Source organism: Staurois parvus, unplaced genomic scaffold, assembly GCF_062004578.1.
Source record: "Staurois parvus isolate SC_StPar_1 unplaced genomic scaffold, SC_StPar_1.0 ptg000636l, whole genome shotgun sequence".
Taxonomy (NCBI): Eukaryota; Metazoa; Chordata; class Amphibia; order Anura; family Ranidae; genus Staurois; species Staurois parvus.
Genome location: NW_028318432.1, coordinates 100435 through 115545, shown reverse-complemented (window position 1 = coordinate 115545; position 15111 = coordinate 100435). Strand labels below are relative to the sequence as shown.

Sequence of the window (15111 nt, the reverse complement as noted above, 5' to 3'; positions counted from 1 at the left end):
TGGTCCCTACCTTTGGCGACTGAGTCCTGTAGTGATTGTAGTGGTTGGCAGGAGTAACAATGGTGCAGATACACATATTGTATTTTGTCCTGCCCCCAACTCCCCCTGCTAGTCTTAAACTCACCTGTCCCCAATCTAGTGAGGTATTGTCCTTGAAGCTGCAGGGCAGCTTGTCAAACTCTTTTGAGCCAAGCCTATGCATAGGTTGGGCATTATCCAATCAGTCCTATTTGGAGTGTCTCTTATTAGTTAGTAGGCAAGTCTCTATATTATTTCCCAACCTTTTGAAAACTTTATCATTAATCTTAGGATGTTTGATACATTTAAATATGCCTTTAATATAGAGATACATTATTTATGTTACAGATGATGCGGATGGGCAATTAATAAGCAGAGTGTGTGGCAGGAACATCCCATCTGTCCCTCTCGCTCTTGTTGCACCCCGGATATGGGTACGATTTGTTAGTAACGCTCAGGTAGAAGACATCGGATTTTACGCTGAATATTCATTTACAGGTAAAGTTACACAGCCTCTTTGGATGACCTGTGGCATGCCCTGGTACCATTACATTTTGTATTGGCCAATCAAGCTGTGCAGCAGAGGCACTGACATCAGTCAAGGAGGCTGGCTGTTTTAAGTTGGCTTCTCTACCAATGAACTTCTTGATGGTCATCCTGACATTACATTGCAGAGTAGATGAGACTGGGCATTGAACTTCCAGAAGCGAGGTGTGAGGTGCTCACAAATGGGGTCTTACTTTCAGTATTTAGGAGACATTTGCAAACTATTGGCACTTTTTAAATTCTGTATAATAATAATAATTTCTAACTGAAGAACCTCTGACAAAATTTTGGGTGCTGTCACTTGAACACACTAATTAGCAACATATTGCAAGTTAGTCTTGATGTCTTGATATTTCTTAAGAATATTGTACATCACAAGGCCTGAATTACGTTAAACTCTTTAACAGTATTAAAGTAAGGTATTGCTGGACAGAACAATATTCTCACTACTACCTTTTTAGCTAAAAACCCTTCTATGAGCCTTTGGGGGTTTAACATCCATGACTTCAAGATGAAACCCTGTACCTCAGGAGCAAATAAAGGAGCTCTCATTGGATTAAAGATTGGCAGTTGGATGGGGCTTAGCCTTAGAGTTGGGAAGGTTAAGGCCCTTAGTAAAAATGCAAACTAGTATCAGAATGGTGCATAGGAAACCTTTTACTAGATATAAGAGCTAATATAGACATCTGGTGGTTCCTTGTGGATCTTAACTGTCAGGTTTCAGAAGAATTAGGCCACGCTCAAATGCCAGGGGAAGATCTAACCTGCTAGCATACACCCAGCAGATCTGTGTGTGCTTAAGAATCATTTATGTTGTAAATATATTAGTATGGTGATGTTTTGCTTTGTCTTTCAGGTTGTGGTGGGGTACAAAGTGGTGTAGCTGGGGTTTTATATAGTCCAAACTATCCTGGAAACTATACAGCTGGAAGCCACTGTGCCTGGCACCTGGAGGCCCCAGAAGGACAAACTATTACTGTGAGTATAATCTAAAGACTACAGAGACAAACCATCCCCAGGTCTTGTATTTTCATATGTGCAAATTGCCAGACCTCGCTCTTTGGAAACTGATGTAGAGGAGAACTGAAACCTGGAGCACCAGACTGGTTGGGTGATATTACTATACGGCTCTTTAAAAGACCAATTAATTCAAAATACACATAGCTGAAAATGTGAATTAGGGAAAGAGCTTTTGTCTTAGGAGGCCCAGACAGGAGGCACATGCAGTGATAGGATCCCTAGGTTTTGCAGGTAAAACTGAACCCATTCACCAAAATATTATTGCTAAGCAGTAAACACTGCAATTATACTAAAGGGTTCAATGTAATTCCCGACATCCAGTCCACTCTGAAGCTCCTCACAGGCTATGTAGAAAGCACTTCTTCTGCTTCTTGCATCACCAATAATATCTGAATATTCAAAGCAGTTTTGAATATGATTAGTTGATGAGTTCCTAATAGTCTTATATGCAGTATTTGAGTTTTTAATTAAGATGCAAAGTCACATATTCAGTTCAAGTTCATAGATCCATTGGGTGTCATCTGAGGTTTCTAGCTGACTTGGTTGACTTGGTCATGAAATGGAGCAGTAGTATGGAAAACTAAGAAGAATGTTTAGTTGGTTAGAAGATATTTGGAATGTCAATTTAAAAAAAACTGCATGGTAATTGCCCTTTTAGATGGACACATATCTTTTTTAATCAAAGGGTAAACCTGGTCAAAAGAAGTAATGCTTGAAATGGCTGTATAATTTGCAAGTTACAAGCTGCATTAAAAAAACAGTATATTATGGCCTAATGATCTGTTAGTACAAAATTTCATATATTTTATGTTCACTGGAAACCATAGGCTGAAGAGGGCCTCTCTTTAGAAAAAATGGGCCGCTGTCACAGGTAATGAGTGTTGCCCATCACAACTGCCCACCTTTTGTTAGGATGTTGACCTGGCAGTGCCTTGAAAATGGATCACCAGGAAACTGTCTGGTTGAATCTCCTTTCTTTGCCACCACTTCTTGCTATACCTTCCCCTGAACAGATGTGAACTCTGGCTCTAGCCTCCTCTTACTACTGGCTACCTGGAACTCTACCCATGGCAGCTCTTGGGTAACCTCTAGGCCCCTGTACCACAGTGGACCCACAAAAGTAGTATACCCACTCATGGTTGTGCTGGTGTTACAGAACCTCCACTGATATCTTCTACTGGCCAACAGGAGACAAGGGATTGCTGGCTTTCATTTCCAGAATTTGCTGCATGTTTTCATGATATGCTATTATCTCTTGATGGTGTAAATGTTTTATTATGTTCCTTTTTAGCTCTCTTTTGCTTATTTTGATCTGGAATATCATGCGGAATGTCGCTGGGACTCGTTGACAATAGTAAATGGTGCCTTGCCAAGCTCACCGATTATAGGACAATATTGTGGGACTGTGTCACCAGGAACTGTCCAGTCTGGATCTAATAAACTGTTGGTAATTTTCAATGCGGACAATTCTATACATGGAGGAGGATTTTATGCTAACTGGACATCTGATTCTGAAGGTGAGATATAGCTTCTTTTGAACATTACAGAATATGGTATTGCTTTTTACAAATCATTTGATCTATGACACTATAAAGAAACTCTGCCAAAATAAATGATTTGATTGCTGGGTGGAAATAAGATATTATTATTATTATACAGTATTTATAAAGCGCCGATAATTCGTTTAGCGCTGTACATTACAAAGGGGGACAGAACATGTGACAGAACAATACCAATACAATGCAAAACATGAGGGGATTGAGGGCCCTCCTCTTTCGAGCTTACAATCTAGGAGGGAGGGGATGGTGGTACAGGAGGAGATAGCTGTGGGGGATGGAGTGGTAGGAAGAGTGGAGGAGGTCGGCAAGTTAGCAGGGGGTGGGGTAGGCTTCCCTGAAGAGGTGGCTTTCAGGGTGCGCCTAAAGGAGAGGAGAGTAGGTGATAATCTGATGGGTTGGGGCAGGGAGTTCCAGAGGATGGGTGACACCCTGGAGAAGTCCTGGAGCATGGGAGGAGGAGACCAGGGAACTAGAGAGAAGGAGGTCTTGTGAGGAGCGGAGTGTGGGTGCTGGGTGGTACTTGGATATTAGGTCAGTGATGTTGTTCGGGCAGATATGGAAATAAGTCAGCTAATACAACTTACTTGAATGCTGGTGTCCTGGATCTGTGAAGTAGTTGACATAAAACAAATTCTATAGCTTCATGCAATAAAGACCTGTCACTGTTGCTCTCTCTGTGCAGTGTGACTGGTCTTGTATCCGCCCCCTCCTGTAGTTTTCTCTAGCCAGTCTGCAGTGGATGGGGTCTTCTGTCTCTCCCACAACTTTGATTTCTGTTCAGGCTATGTTCAGCCCAGTGAGGATGTCACTGCTACTTTTACAGGATAATATCTGAGTTTACCATGTAGATTTATATATTTTGCAACTATTTTGCGACTATTGACACATATATTTAAAGTAATGTTTTTGTGCCTAGAGTGCTGCACTAAAGAAAACGTTTTTGCATATTTATTTGACGTGTTTGATGTGTACTTCAATGGCGTTGATACAAATCACTTATATGGCACAACACACATGCAAAACGTACAAGGATTGCATTGACACAACAACATTCATAAAACGCTTGCTAACAACGTAATGTGCATGCATAGGTGAGAAGGGGACCTTTAGACAGAAGAGTGGGATCAGCGAGAGCGGGAACCCCTCATTATGGCCATACAAGAAAAAAAACTGTCAGATTGTTTTGCATAGAATGACTTCAAACTTGGATGCCATCTGGGCAGTTTAACATTCTGTCACACTGGTATTATGACACAATGCTATTGGATCATACAGAGAAAGGCAGGGAGCGGTTGTGTGGACTCTATCTCTTTTCAATTTCCATAAAACACATTCTGTTTTCTGCAAGTTGCAGTACCAGGCACAACAACCACTGCTCAAGCTTACATGAGTTCCATAATTGTCTCCAGCTGTTGGGTACCCTTTATTGTGGTCATCTTTTTTTTTTCTATGTAATAGGATGTGGTGGCTATATTCATGCAGATAGTGGAAATATCAAATCTCCAGGCTGGCCTTTAAACTTCCCTGTCAATAGCAGATGCACTTGGACAATCCTGACTCATGAGAGCAGCCATTTTGAACTGACATTCAATGAGAACTTCCACATTCCGGACAGCAGTGGACAATGCCAGAGAAGCTTCTTAAAGGTGGGAAAGAAAATCTGTTCTATGAGATAACTTAGTACAGGTATTGAAAGCAAATATGTACAAAACTGTTTCTTTATTGGTACTGAAGTTACCAGACCTGTACGGAATGATTTTTATTGTGTTATACTGTCATCAATAACGATCTTTTAATGTGGCATCTCTTAAAGGGGCTTTCCACTTTCACCAAGGGCTAACAAAAACTCGACGTGGCCACTTATTCTGAGCAGCAAGGGTCTTCCTTATTGGATACTGTTATATGTTTACAAAGGAATTTTATGAAGATATTGGGCAGGCACGGCGGGTGGAGTTTTTAAAGAGGATAGATATACCTACTGTACATGAATGAGCTTTTTCTAGCACAGAATACAATAGCCACAAGGGAAATGCAGAGCTCAGAGTTGCTCCACCTTTTTTGGTGAAACACAGCTTCTAGCACATGAGAATTATTGTTAGATGATGTTAACATCTATTTCACTTCTGTTGAAAGGTAACCCTAAATCTGGATAGACCAGTGAAATCATATTGACCTTTGGTTCTTGGGTGTATAATTATGTGTGGTTTAGAGATGCACCATGCTATGAGACCATATGTACTCACACTGAGTATTGGAAAGACTGACAAACCTATACACATATGTTTAACCAATACTCTTTCTCATATATGCATTAAAGTGGTTCTAAAGGCAGGTTTTTTTTTATCTTAATGCATTATAGCCTGCTTGAGTGCCCCCATAGCAAGAGGCTTGCTACTGGGGGCACTCAAAAGGGAGGAGGATCCAGGACCACCGGCGGGTGACCCAGAAAGAAGAGGATTGGGGCTTCTCTTTGCAAAACTATTACACAGAGCAGGTAAGTATAACACGTTAATTATTTTTAAAAAATAAAAATTACAACCTTTAGAATCACTTAAAAGTCTAACTACAGTTAAAACCTTTTTTTGTTTTGAACATAGTAGAGATGGATTAGAACACTATTTAGGTTCTTAGTGCTGTCTGTGTCCCCCATTATGGAGATTCACCCCCTCTTGTTCTCTTTACCATTATCAACGAATGTGATAGTAAAAGAAAACACTAAATTCTGGGTTGTCCACAGAAAAGTAAAAGAGTTGAAATTTTCCAATGGAGACATTATTTCTGGTAACCTGGGGTCCTCAAATAATTCCCTTAATTTGCAAGGATTTCTTCCACTTCCTGTTGTGGCTATGGAACAGGAAGTGAAGGTAAATCTCCCCAATGGGACGCAGAAGGCAAAAAATAAACTGACAGGGGTTATAATGCTCCCTTACTCTATACGAAATGAAAAAAAAATTTTCCTATAGTCTTACTTTATTTCATGTTCTCTGTGATATGCGTATTAATCATAATTTTTCTATGAATTTGAATGTATTGATGCACAGAGGTGAACATATGCCATGTTTGCTGGGCAGAGGATATAGAAGCTTTAAGTTGATTTTATTGACAGTACATTATATACATTGTATATTTTTACAAAGGAACACCTTTAGCATATTGTGAGGCATAGTCAGTGGGGTTTTAATGGGGATAGATGTACCTAAATGAATGTATATTTTGTACAATAAATAGTCTTCTCGAGGAGACATGCTTTATACCTAAATTTTTATTCATTATACATGGTATACTTAGACACATTTCATGTAGCACCCTCCTAGATAGGTGCTAGATTTAGATAGATAAGATTTAGTGTGTGTTTTGATAGGTACATTTAGTTGTCACATTGTAGTCAGTGTGGTTTTGATTGCTGTTAGGTAAAAGCATAGTTGTAATCAGTGTTGCTGTGTTTTGTAAGTTAGTTCTGCTCTGTGTGTTCAGCTGCTGCCAGCCTGATAGCTTGCTCTTCATCCAGAAAGCTTGAGAAGCTTCTGGATAATAGATGTGGCACTATGTAGATGGCAGCATGAATATTACTACAGCCCTGGCCCATCCGAGAGAGATAGGCTCTGATGGCATGCTGTGTTCTGTTAGTCGATCCTGCTCAGATGCTCACACACGGTAGTTAGTAGCAGACATTTTATTAGGTGCTCATAGCTGCCATTAAACATGTGTCTGCTTAGAGAACTACAACCAAAGAGAGGCAATAACACAGTTGTACCAGTATCTAAGTAGTGAGACCCCTAGAGGCCATACACAGCATATAACATATTGCTACATCCTTTCTCTTTTAAATAAAAGAACAATGAAATATAACAAACACAAATGGTGAAGTAGAACATAGCTATAAGTTAGATATAATCCTTGAGGTGAGCCGGCTTTCTGATTGTTCTGCCAGCTCGCGTAACATATGAGGTTTCTTCACAGAAATCTTGGTGTTCTTCTGATTCTGGCAGTCTATTTTCTGGGACTGTCTCTCTGTGCCTAGAGACCTCCCTATGCTCCTCAGCAGTCCCTGTTTCTTTGTTGCTGGTATTCATAGTCTCATCGCTTTGAGTGTCCATATACTGTTCCCAGGGCCCTGTATCATCTCCTTCTTGTGTTTTTCTCAGATGTCTCCGATTTCTCCTCCATCTTCTTCCTTCCTCTGTTATAATTTCATAGGACCGTGGTCCCAATTTCTGTACAACCTTCGCTTTTTGCCAGTGTTTGTCATATTTGCCTATTGGCTGAATCCGTACATTTTCATTGCTCTGGAGAACAGGCAGATCTTTTGCAGATTTATTATAATAGAAAGCTTGCCTATCTTGATTCTTCGTTAGTTTGGCTTTAACATTGCCCACAAGCTTTGGCTTTAGTAGTTGACCTGCAGTTGGTAGGAGAGTCCTTGTACGTCTACTCATAAGCCGCTGTGCTGGACTGGTGTCTAGGCCTTGTGTGGGTGTGTTTCTGTGGTCCAGTATAGACAGGTATATCTCTGTACCTGCCTGTTTTGCCTTTTGCATGAGTCTTTTGGCTGTTTTTACTGCTGACTCCGCTTTACCATTACTCTGCAGATATCCAGGAGATGATGTCTGGTGCTCAAATTCCCACCTCTCCCTGAATTTTTTGAATTCTTTCGATGTAAATTGAGCAGCGTTGTCAGAGAACACAATATCCGGAATGCCATATCTGGCAAAATGGGCCTTGAGTTTTTTAATTACTGTTTTGGCCCTTGTGTCCTGTAAGTAGTCTATCTCCCAGAAGTTGGAAAAATAGTCCACAGTTACCAGATATTCCTTGTCGTTCCACGTGAACAGATCTGTTCCTACTTTTGACCATGGTCTGTTTGGAATTGTATGTGGTTGCAATGTCTCTTTCGGTTGCTTATCATTGCACGATGCACATATTTCACACTGTGCTATAAAGTTTTTTATGTGGTCATTCATTCCAGGCCAATAAACATATTCTCGTGCACGACGTAGACATCCTTCTACACCTAAGTGAGTCGAGTGCAATCTTTCTATAATGTCTCTTCTAAGGGATTGTGGTATGACAGCCCTTTCTCCTTTAAAGATGATTCCATGCTGCACAGAGAGTTCATCTCTTATGTGAAAAAATGGAGAAACCTCCATTGGAGCATGCTGCTTGTGTTTTGGCCATCCCTTCAAGATGACAGTCTTTTGGATCTATAGAGTTTTATCTTCCGCTGTGCAGGTCTGTATTTGTTTCAGTCTGTCTTTTGAGACAGACAGATATTCACACATATTGATGCTTTCAATATCTTTTTCTTCTTCATTTGTGATGGGTAAGTAAGCTCTGCTTAGGGCATCTGCAATCAGTAAATCCTTCCCTGGACAGTAACAAATGTTAAAATCATATTTCTGAAGCCTTAACAGCATACGCTGCAGTCTTTTTGGGGCATTCAGTAGTGGCTTCTTTGTAATACTTTCTAAAGGCTTGTGATCTGAATGCACCACCACTTGTTGACCGTAGGTGTACTGGTGAAATTTCTCTAACCCAAATACTACCGCTAGTAGTTCCTTCTCGATTTGAGCATATCCTTGCTCTGTTAGAGTTAACGCTCTGCTTGCATATGTGATTGGCTGTTTATCCTGCATTAGTGTGGCTCCAAGGCCGGTTTCTGAGGCATCACATTGTACTACCACTGCTTGATCTGGATCAAAATATTTTAGCGTTGCTGCGTCTGCAATAGCATTTTTCACTGACTGAAAAGCAGTTTCATGGCTTTCTGTCCATTCCCAGAGTACGTCTTTGTGAGTTAGCTGTCTCAGTGGCTCACACATGTCTGATAAATGCTTGCAAAATTTGGAAAGATAATTCACCATGCCCAGGAATCGTTGTACTCCACGTATATCTGTAGGTGTCGGCATGTCCTGTATTGCCCTCACCTTCTCTGGATCGACTTTAACACCATTTGAGGTAAGAAGATGTCCAATATATGGTACTTCTGTCATTTTTAGTTTGAATTTTGCCAGGTTCAGTTTGATTTTTTTTTTCTACATCTGTCTAAGAATTGTATCATCTTTTTATCGTGATCCTTTGTTGCAGATTCTAGATCATAACCTTCCCCAACTATTAGTATATCGTCTACTATTATTTTTACTCCAGACAGTCCTTCCAAAGCTTGCATCAATTTTTGTTGGAACACTTCTGGAGCCGGGCTTACTCCCATTGGCATTCTAAGCCACTTATAGCGTTCAAATGGGGAAGAAAATGCCGTTAATAAACTTGATTCTTTATCCAGTTCCACGTGCCAGAACCCATTTTTCACATCACATACCGAAAATATTTTAGCCTTTGATAGATCTGGTAGAATATCTTCTATTGTTGGCATTGGATAGTGATTTCTTTTATGGGCCTTGTTCAGTGGCTTAGGATCAATGCATATTCTTAACTTGCCTGATGGTTTTTTCACTACCACCAAACTGCATATCCAGTCTGTGCTTTCCTGTACTGGTGCTATCATACCTCTGCTGTGCAAATCCTGCAGTTCCTCTTTAAGCGGTTGCATTAAGACTACAGGTACTCTGCTTGTAGGCAGTCTGGTAGGCTGTATTGTATGATCAATTTCTAGTTTGTATTTACCTTCCAGGCACCCATCATCTTCAAATAAATCAGCATACTCTGTTTTTATGTGGTGAAAATCCAAAATGTATTCTGCCTTTTGTGTAGGATTTTGAGTATTCTCAGAAACTTCCAGAGCCATGATGTTATGGGACTGCACCTTTATTAAGTCCATAGCCTGAACTGCTTTAACTCCCAGCAAAGGAATGTGATCGTCCTCCTGCAACACAGTAAACTCCACTCTGTAGCTCTTTCTGTTACGTGGATTTCTTAATTTTAGCTTGCATGTTCCCATGGGTTTCAGAACACTTTTGTTGTACATGACCAGTACCTTATCAGTGGGCTCAATGGGAACCTGTTTGTTAAGCAGAGTAAATGGAATGACATTGCAGCTTGCTCCACAATCCAGCTGAAATCTTATGGGCTGTTTATCCACCATAAATATGGCAAAGAGCTGCTTTGCATCATTGGCTACTGGCTGTTTGACTGCATTGACGTTCTCTGTTGCAGACTGCAGCTGCAGCCATGTGATGCCCTCTGTGCTGTCCTCGTCTGTGTCCTGGGTCACTGTGTGGACTTGTCTGTACTGTTTGCTGGTTTTGAATCTGCACACAGCTGAAAAGTGGTTCATCTTGCCACAAGTCCTGCAGGACTCCCCATACGCTGGACATTTCTCTTTGTCTCTTTCATGTCTTTTGCCACAGTATTTACACTGGACTGAGCTCACAGGGAGCCTGGACCTTGCTCTGCCTTTCACAGATACTGCATGTACTGAGGCATCACTGGTGCCCTCCATCATCTTCAGCCTGTCTTTAGTCAGCTCAGCAGCCCTGCAGATTTGTATACATTTCTCCAAAGCCAGCTCTTCCTCCCTCAGTAATCTTTCTCTGAGGTGAGAGTTTCTGATGCCACACACTATCCTGTCTCGGATAAGGGAGTCCCTGATGTCCCCAAATCCACAGGTTGCAGCCAGTCTCCTCAGCTCTGTCACATATCTGTCCACACTGTCCCCAATCTCCTGATTCCTTGAGAAGAACTTGTATCTCTCCACTGTCTCATTCTTTTTGGGGTCACAGTGCTTATCAAATGCTTGCAGTATGTCTGTCAGTGCCATGCTGTCTGTGAGCAGGGTCTCGGCTAGTTCTCTACCTTTTTCCCCAATCAAGTAATAAAACAGCTTTACTTCCCTCTGCTCATCTCTGGGTGCCACTGTCAGGTCCACATACAGAGTAAACTCTTCCTTCCAGTGTCTCCATGTCTGTGAGAGATTGGAAGAAGTGACATCCAGTCTCTGAGGAGGTTTCAGGCCACTCTCCATAGTGCAGTCTGATAGGGACTCTGTACTTACAGTTGCTGATTCTCTGTACAGTTCTAGTGTCACACAATCTGTATTTGTAGACAGAAGACTTGCTATTCAGAGGTCCAGTGCCCAGCTGCCACCATGTTCTGTTAGTCGATCCTGCTCAGATGCTCACACACGGTAGTTAGTAGCAGACATTTTATTAGGTGCTCATAGCTGCCATTAAACATGTGTCTCCTTACAGAACTACAACCAAAGAGACGCAATAACACAGTTGTACCCGTATCTAAGTAGTGAGACCCCTAGAGGCCATACACGGCATATAACATATTGCTACATGCTGTGTATCTTTATATATTTGGTGAGCACACTGGGCTGTTTTTTTTCCTGGATAGGAATATCTGCCCTTCCAGGCAATGCTGCTGCATCTGCTGTTGTAGGCTTCAGGTACTGCTAAAGCTCACTGAGGGGCCGTCTACTAAAGATCTGGTCTGGTATCATGGAAGAAGGCAACCAGCTGTCCTTGGGCCTTGTGAGTACAGGCGCCCCTTAAAGGATCTTAGAGACTTTGTGGTCCTAATACCTCTCTGGTGCTAGGGAGTCAACTGCAGGTCTGGTTAAAGGGGACACCAGCTAGAGTCCTGAAGAGCTTTGTCCACTTAATCTCCTACTTGAAGTGACTCTGCTCTAGCTTACTATTACTACCTTGCTGAAATCTGTTTGTTTCAAGTACAGACTTTATCAAAGCTTTTCCTGAAGAATACCTGGCCAAAAGAAGTAATGCTTGAAATGGTTGTATAATTTGCAAGTTACAAGCTGCATTAAAAAAAAAACTGTATCCTTTGGCCTAATGATCTGTCAGTGCAAAATTTCATATATTTTATGTTCACTGGAAACCATAGGATGAAGAGGGCCTCTCTTCAGAAAAAATGGGTCGCTGTCACAGGTAATGAGTGTTGCCCATCACAACTGCCCACCTTTTGTCAGGATGTTGACCTGGCAGTGCCTTGAACATGGATCACCAGTTCTCGTTTTTTGGAGTATCCCACTTAATTCCCTGAAACCTATCCAAGTTCTCCAAAATATAAAAACACCAACAACAACACTCCTAGACTGATCATTGAAGAAATGTGTGAATGAGCCTGTGTGCCTGCATGCGTGGCGAAGATTGTGCGAAACCTGAACAGTAGTGCTGTGGCTCCTACGGAATTAGCGCTACATTCATATGAAAGTTGTGCATAATAGTCCAATACAGTAGTCTTTTGGTGGTTTGTTCATTCAAATGTACTGGGGTCTTCAGAAGCAAGATGGGTTTGTAGGCTTTTAGCCTGGTATTTAGAATTGACTTTTTTATCCCTCAGTAACTCCATCAGTGGGATCTATTTGCCAACCCTGTTTTCACATTTCATGCAATTCTCACCCCATTTTTCAATGTTTGTCTATGGTTTACTGCAGGGGTGTCCAATCTACGGCCCATGGGCTGCATGCGGCCCAAGATGGCTATGAATGTGGCCCAACACACAAATGTAAATTCACTTAAAATGTTGATTTTTTTTTAGGAATTTTTTTTGCAAAAATGTGTTTACACTTAGTGAACACATGCGGACGAAGAAGATTTTGACAGTATCTCTTTACTGAACTGTTGTGAGTTTTATATTCCCTAAGAAAAATATCCCGCTCTTCACAATCCTGCCTTATTAATGTCATCAGTTTTCGGTAGCACCTATGTTTGTGAGCAACTGTTTTCAAGGATGAAGAACACGAAGGGCAAAAATAGAACCAAAATATCTGGTGAGCACCTTGAGAACTAATTGAGAATTGCTACTACATCCATCCAATCAGATATTGATGCATTAATTTGTCAAAAAGAGTGTCAAATATCACACTAGTTTTGTGATGCTCTTTTACTTTTATAATTAAAAAAATTACAAAAAATGAAGTTATATTACTCAGATGGGTACATTACGGTCATTTACTAAAACTGGAAAGTGCAAAATCTGGTGCAACTCTGCATAGAAACCAATCAGCTTCCAGGATTTTTAGCCAAAGCACAACTGAATAAGTTGAAGTTAGAAGCTTATTGGCTGCCATGCAGAGCTGCTCCAGATTCTGGGTGCACTAGTTTTAGTAAATCTCCCCAATTATCTATATCAGTGATCATTAGCTTGTGATCTCCCCGACTTTTCTGCTGTTCAGCTATTCTTATTATTAGTGTGTTTTATGTGTGGCCCAAGACAATTCCTCTCCTTCCAATATGGCCCAGGAAAGTCAAAAGGTTGGACATTCCTGGTTGACAGAATGAATGATTCAGTTGGGAAATTAGCTTTTTTTATTGACCACGGGGAGGTACAGGTTAATGTAATATTGGCAGGTAGATCTTACCACCAGAATGTCAAGATGGGCCATTTAGCCCACTCCATTCTCCAAAGCATTTTACAGAATTGGGTAAGTGTGGCCTTTTGTAGTCATGTTCAGATAGCAACAAGAGAGTCACTGATTATTTTCCCAGCAGAAGTCCTGAGCGGAATGTACAGTACAAATATCCATACTATAGTGCATGACAAGTTAAAGTGTTTCAAAAATCTTTTTCAGCATAATTCATGACATATAGCTGTCATACCAAAATTTAACTTGTAAGGGACATTGTTCTATGACGAACCACAAAAATTCTTTAGTTTGATAGTTCCCAGAGTTTTCCTCCCATAAAAAACTAATTGTATGTATGCATTGTATGATTCTGACATATTTGTTGAATTATGCTGCTTATGCATTTATCAGATGACAGACTGACTTTACGAAAAATGGCAAAAAAAATTAAATAGATCAGACCCCATCTTAGGGTTCCTTTCAGATGGTTCTAGCCATAATTGTGATGTTTATGGTTGACCCAAGAATATAGCACCCCCATTGGAAAGATGTTGTTGAAAAAAGACCAAAGGCTGCCCATTTCTATTCCTAATACAGTTCTAGTGTGTTTAATCAAGAAGAAGGTAAAATTAAATTGCTAGAAAGCTGGTAATTTATTAACAAAACAAAAAGAAAAACCTTCCTTAACTCTACCAGTGACAATTATTGAATGGACCAGTCACTCCAAAGATATGTTATGGTAATCATAAATGAATATGCCTTTTTTTATAAGAAGCAGTGTGCAGCAAAAAGCCCATTCATTGGTTCCTCTTTAGGGAGCAGAATGCACCGGAATGGAGTGTGGTGTAAACAGGGGTGTATTTACCACAAGGCAAACAAGGCATTTGTCTAAGGCAGCATTTTTAAGGGGGGCAGCACTGTCCCTTGGAAGAAGGGATGGAAGAAAGGACACAAGCGGCATGGGGACCTGGTGGGTTCCGAGAGATGCTCTGGGTTTCATGACGGTGTATGCACAGCCTGACTCTCGTTCCTGGGGATGTCCAGAGCTGTGAAGTTGAGTGTCTTTCTCTCTCTTGCCGGGGGGGGGGGGGGATGGTGGCTGGTGTATGGGGGTCAGTGGTAGTGGAAGGCTCGGGTGGAGGGCAGGGGTGTTCTTGGTCAATGTCTGACTCTTTGTGCCTAGGGCAGCACAAAACCTAAATACACCACTGGGTGTGAACTCTAAGCAAGAACGCATCCGGTACGCATCCAGTGTGCGATTTTGTGGTGTGAATCTTTAGGGCCCATTCACACCAGAAACTGCATGTAACTATACATTTTTCCTTGTACCTATGCATGCAGTTGATGCACGTTTTACATGCAGTTGATGCGCATTTTACATGCAGTTGGCATGCGCTTTTCTAACTGAATATGACCTGTGAGGCCACGTCCTTCTTCTTTCCTTGGGCTTCTATGTGCACTGTGTGTTGCAGTGGATTTGCAGTGCGTTTTCATACATATGCATGCGTTTTTGCGCATTTGCGGTTTGGAAAATTGCAGCATGCTGTACTTTTCTGCGCTGAACTGCACTGCAATGGTGTGAATTATGTCCATAGGACTTTCTGGATTTTTACTGTCTCTGCAGTTGGAGTGCAGTTCAAAATGTAGCCAACTGCATGCAACTGCGTTCGGTGCGAAAGGGCTCTAAAGAGAAACTCAACT

At 41.2% G+C, this 15111-nt stretch overlaps 1 protein-coding gene across 1 annotated transcript in view; it reads left to right on the top strand.

The window, feature by feature from the left end:
* Positions 1-15111, top strand: part of CUBN (cubilin) — a 346655-nt gene that overhangs the window by 263894 nt on the left and 67650 nt on the right. The window contains exons 51-54 of the mRNA XM_089693694.1: positions 367-516; positions 1421-1542; positions 2876-3101; positions 4602-4789. Of these exons, the coding sequence (XP_089549820.1) occupies positions 367-516; positions 1421-1542; positions 2876-3101; positions 4602-4789 (686 nt within the window). The remainder of the gene's footprint in view (positions 1-366; positions 517-1420; positions 1543-2875; positions 3102-4601; positions 4790-15111) is intronic.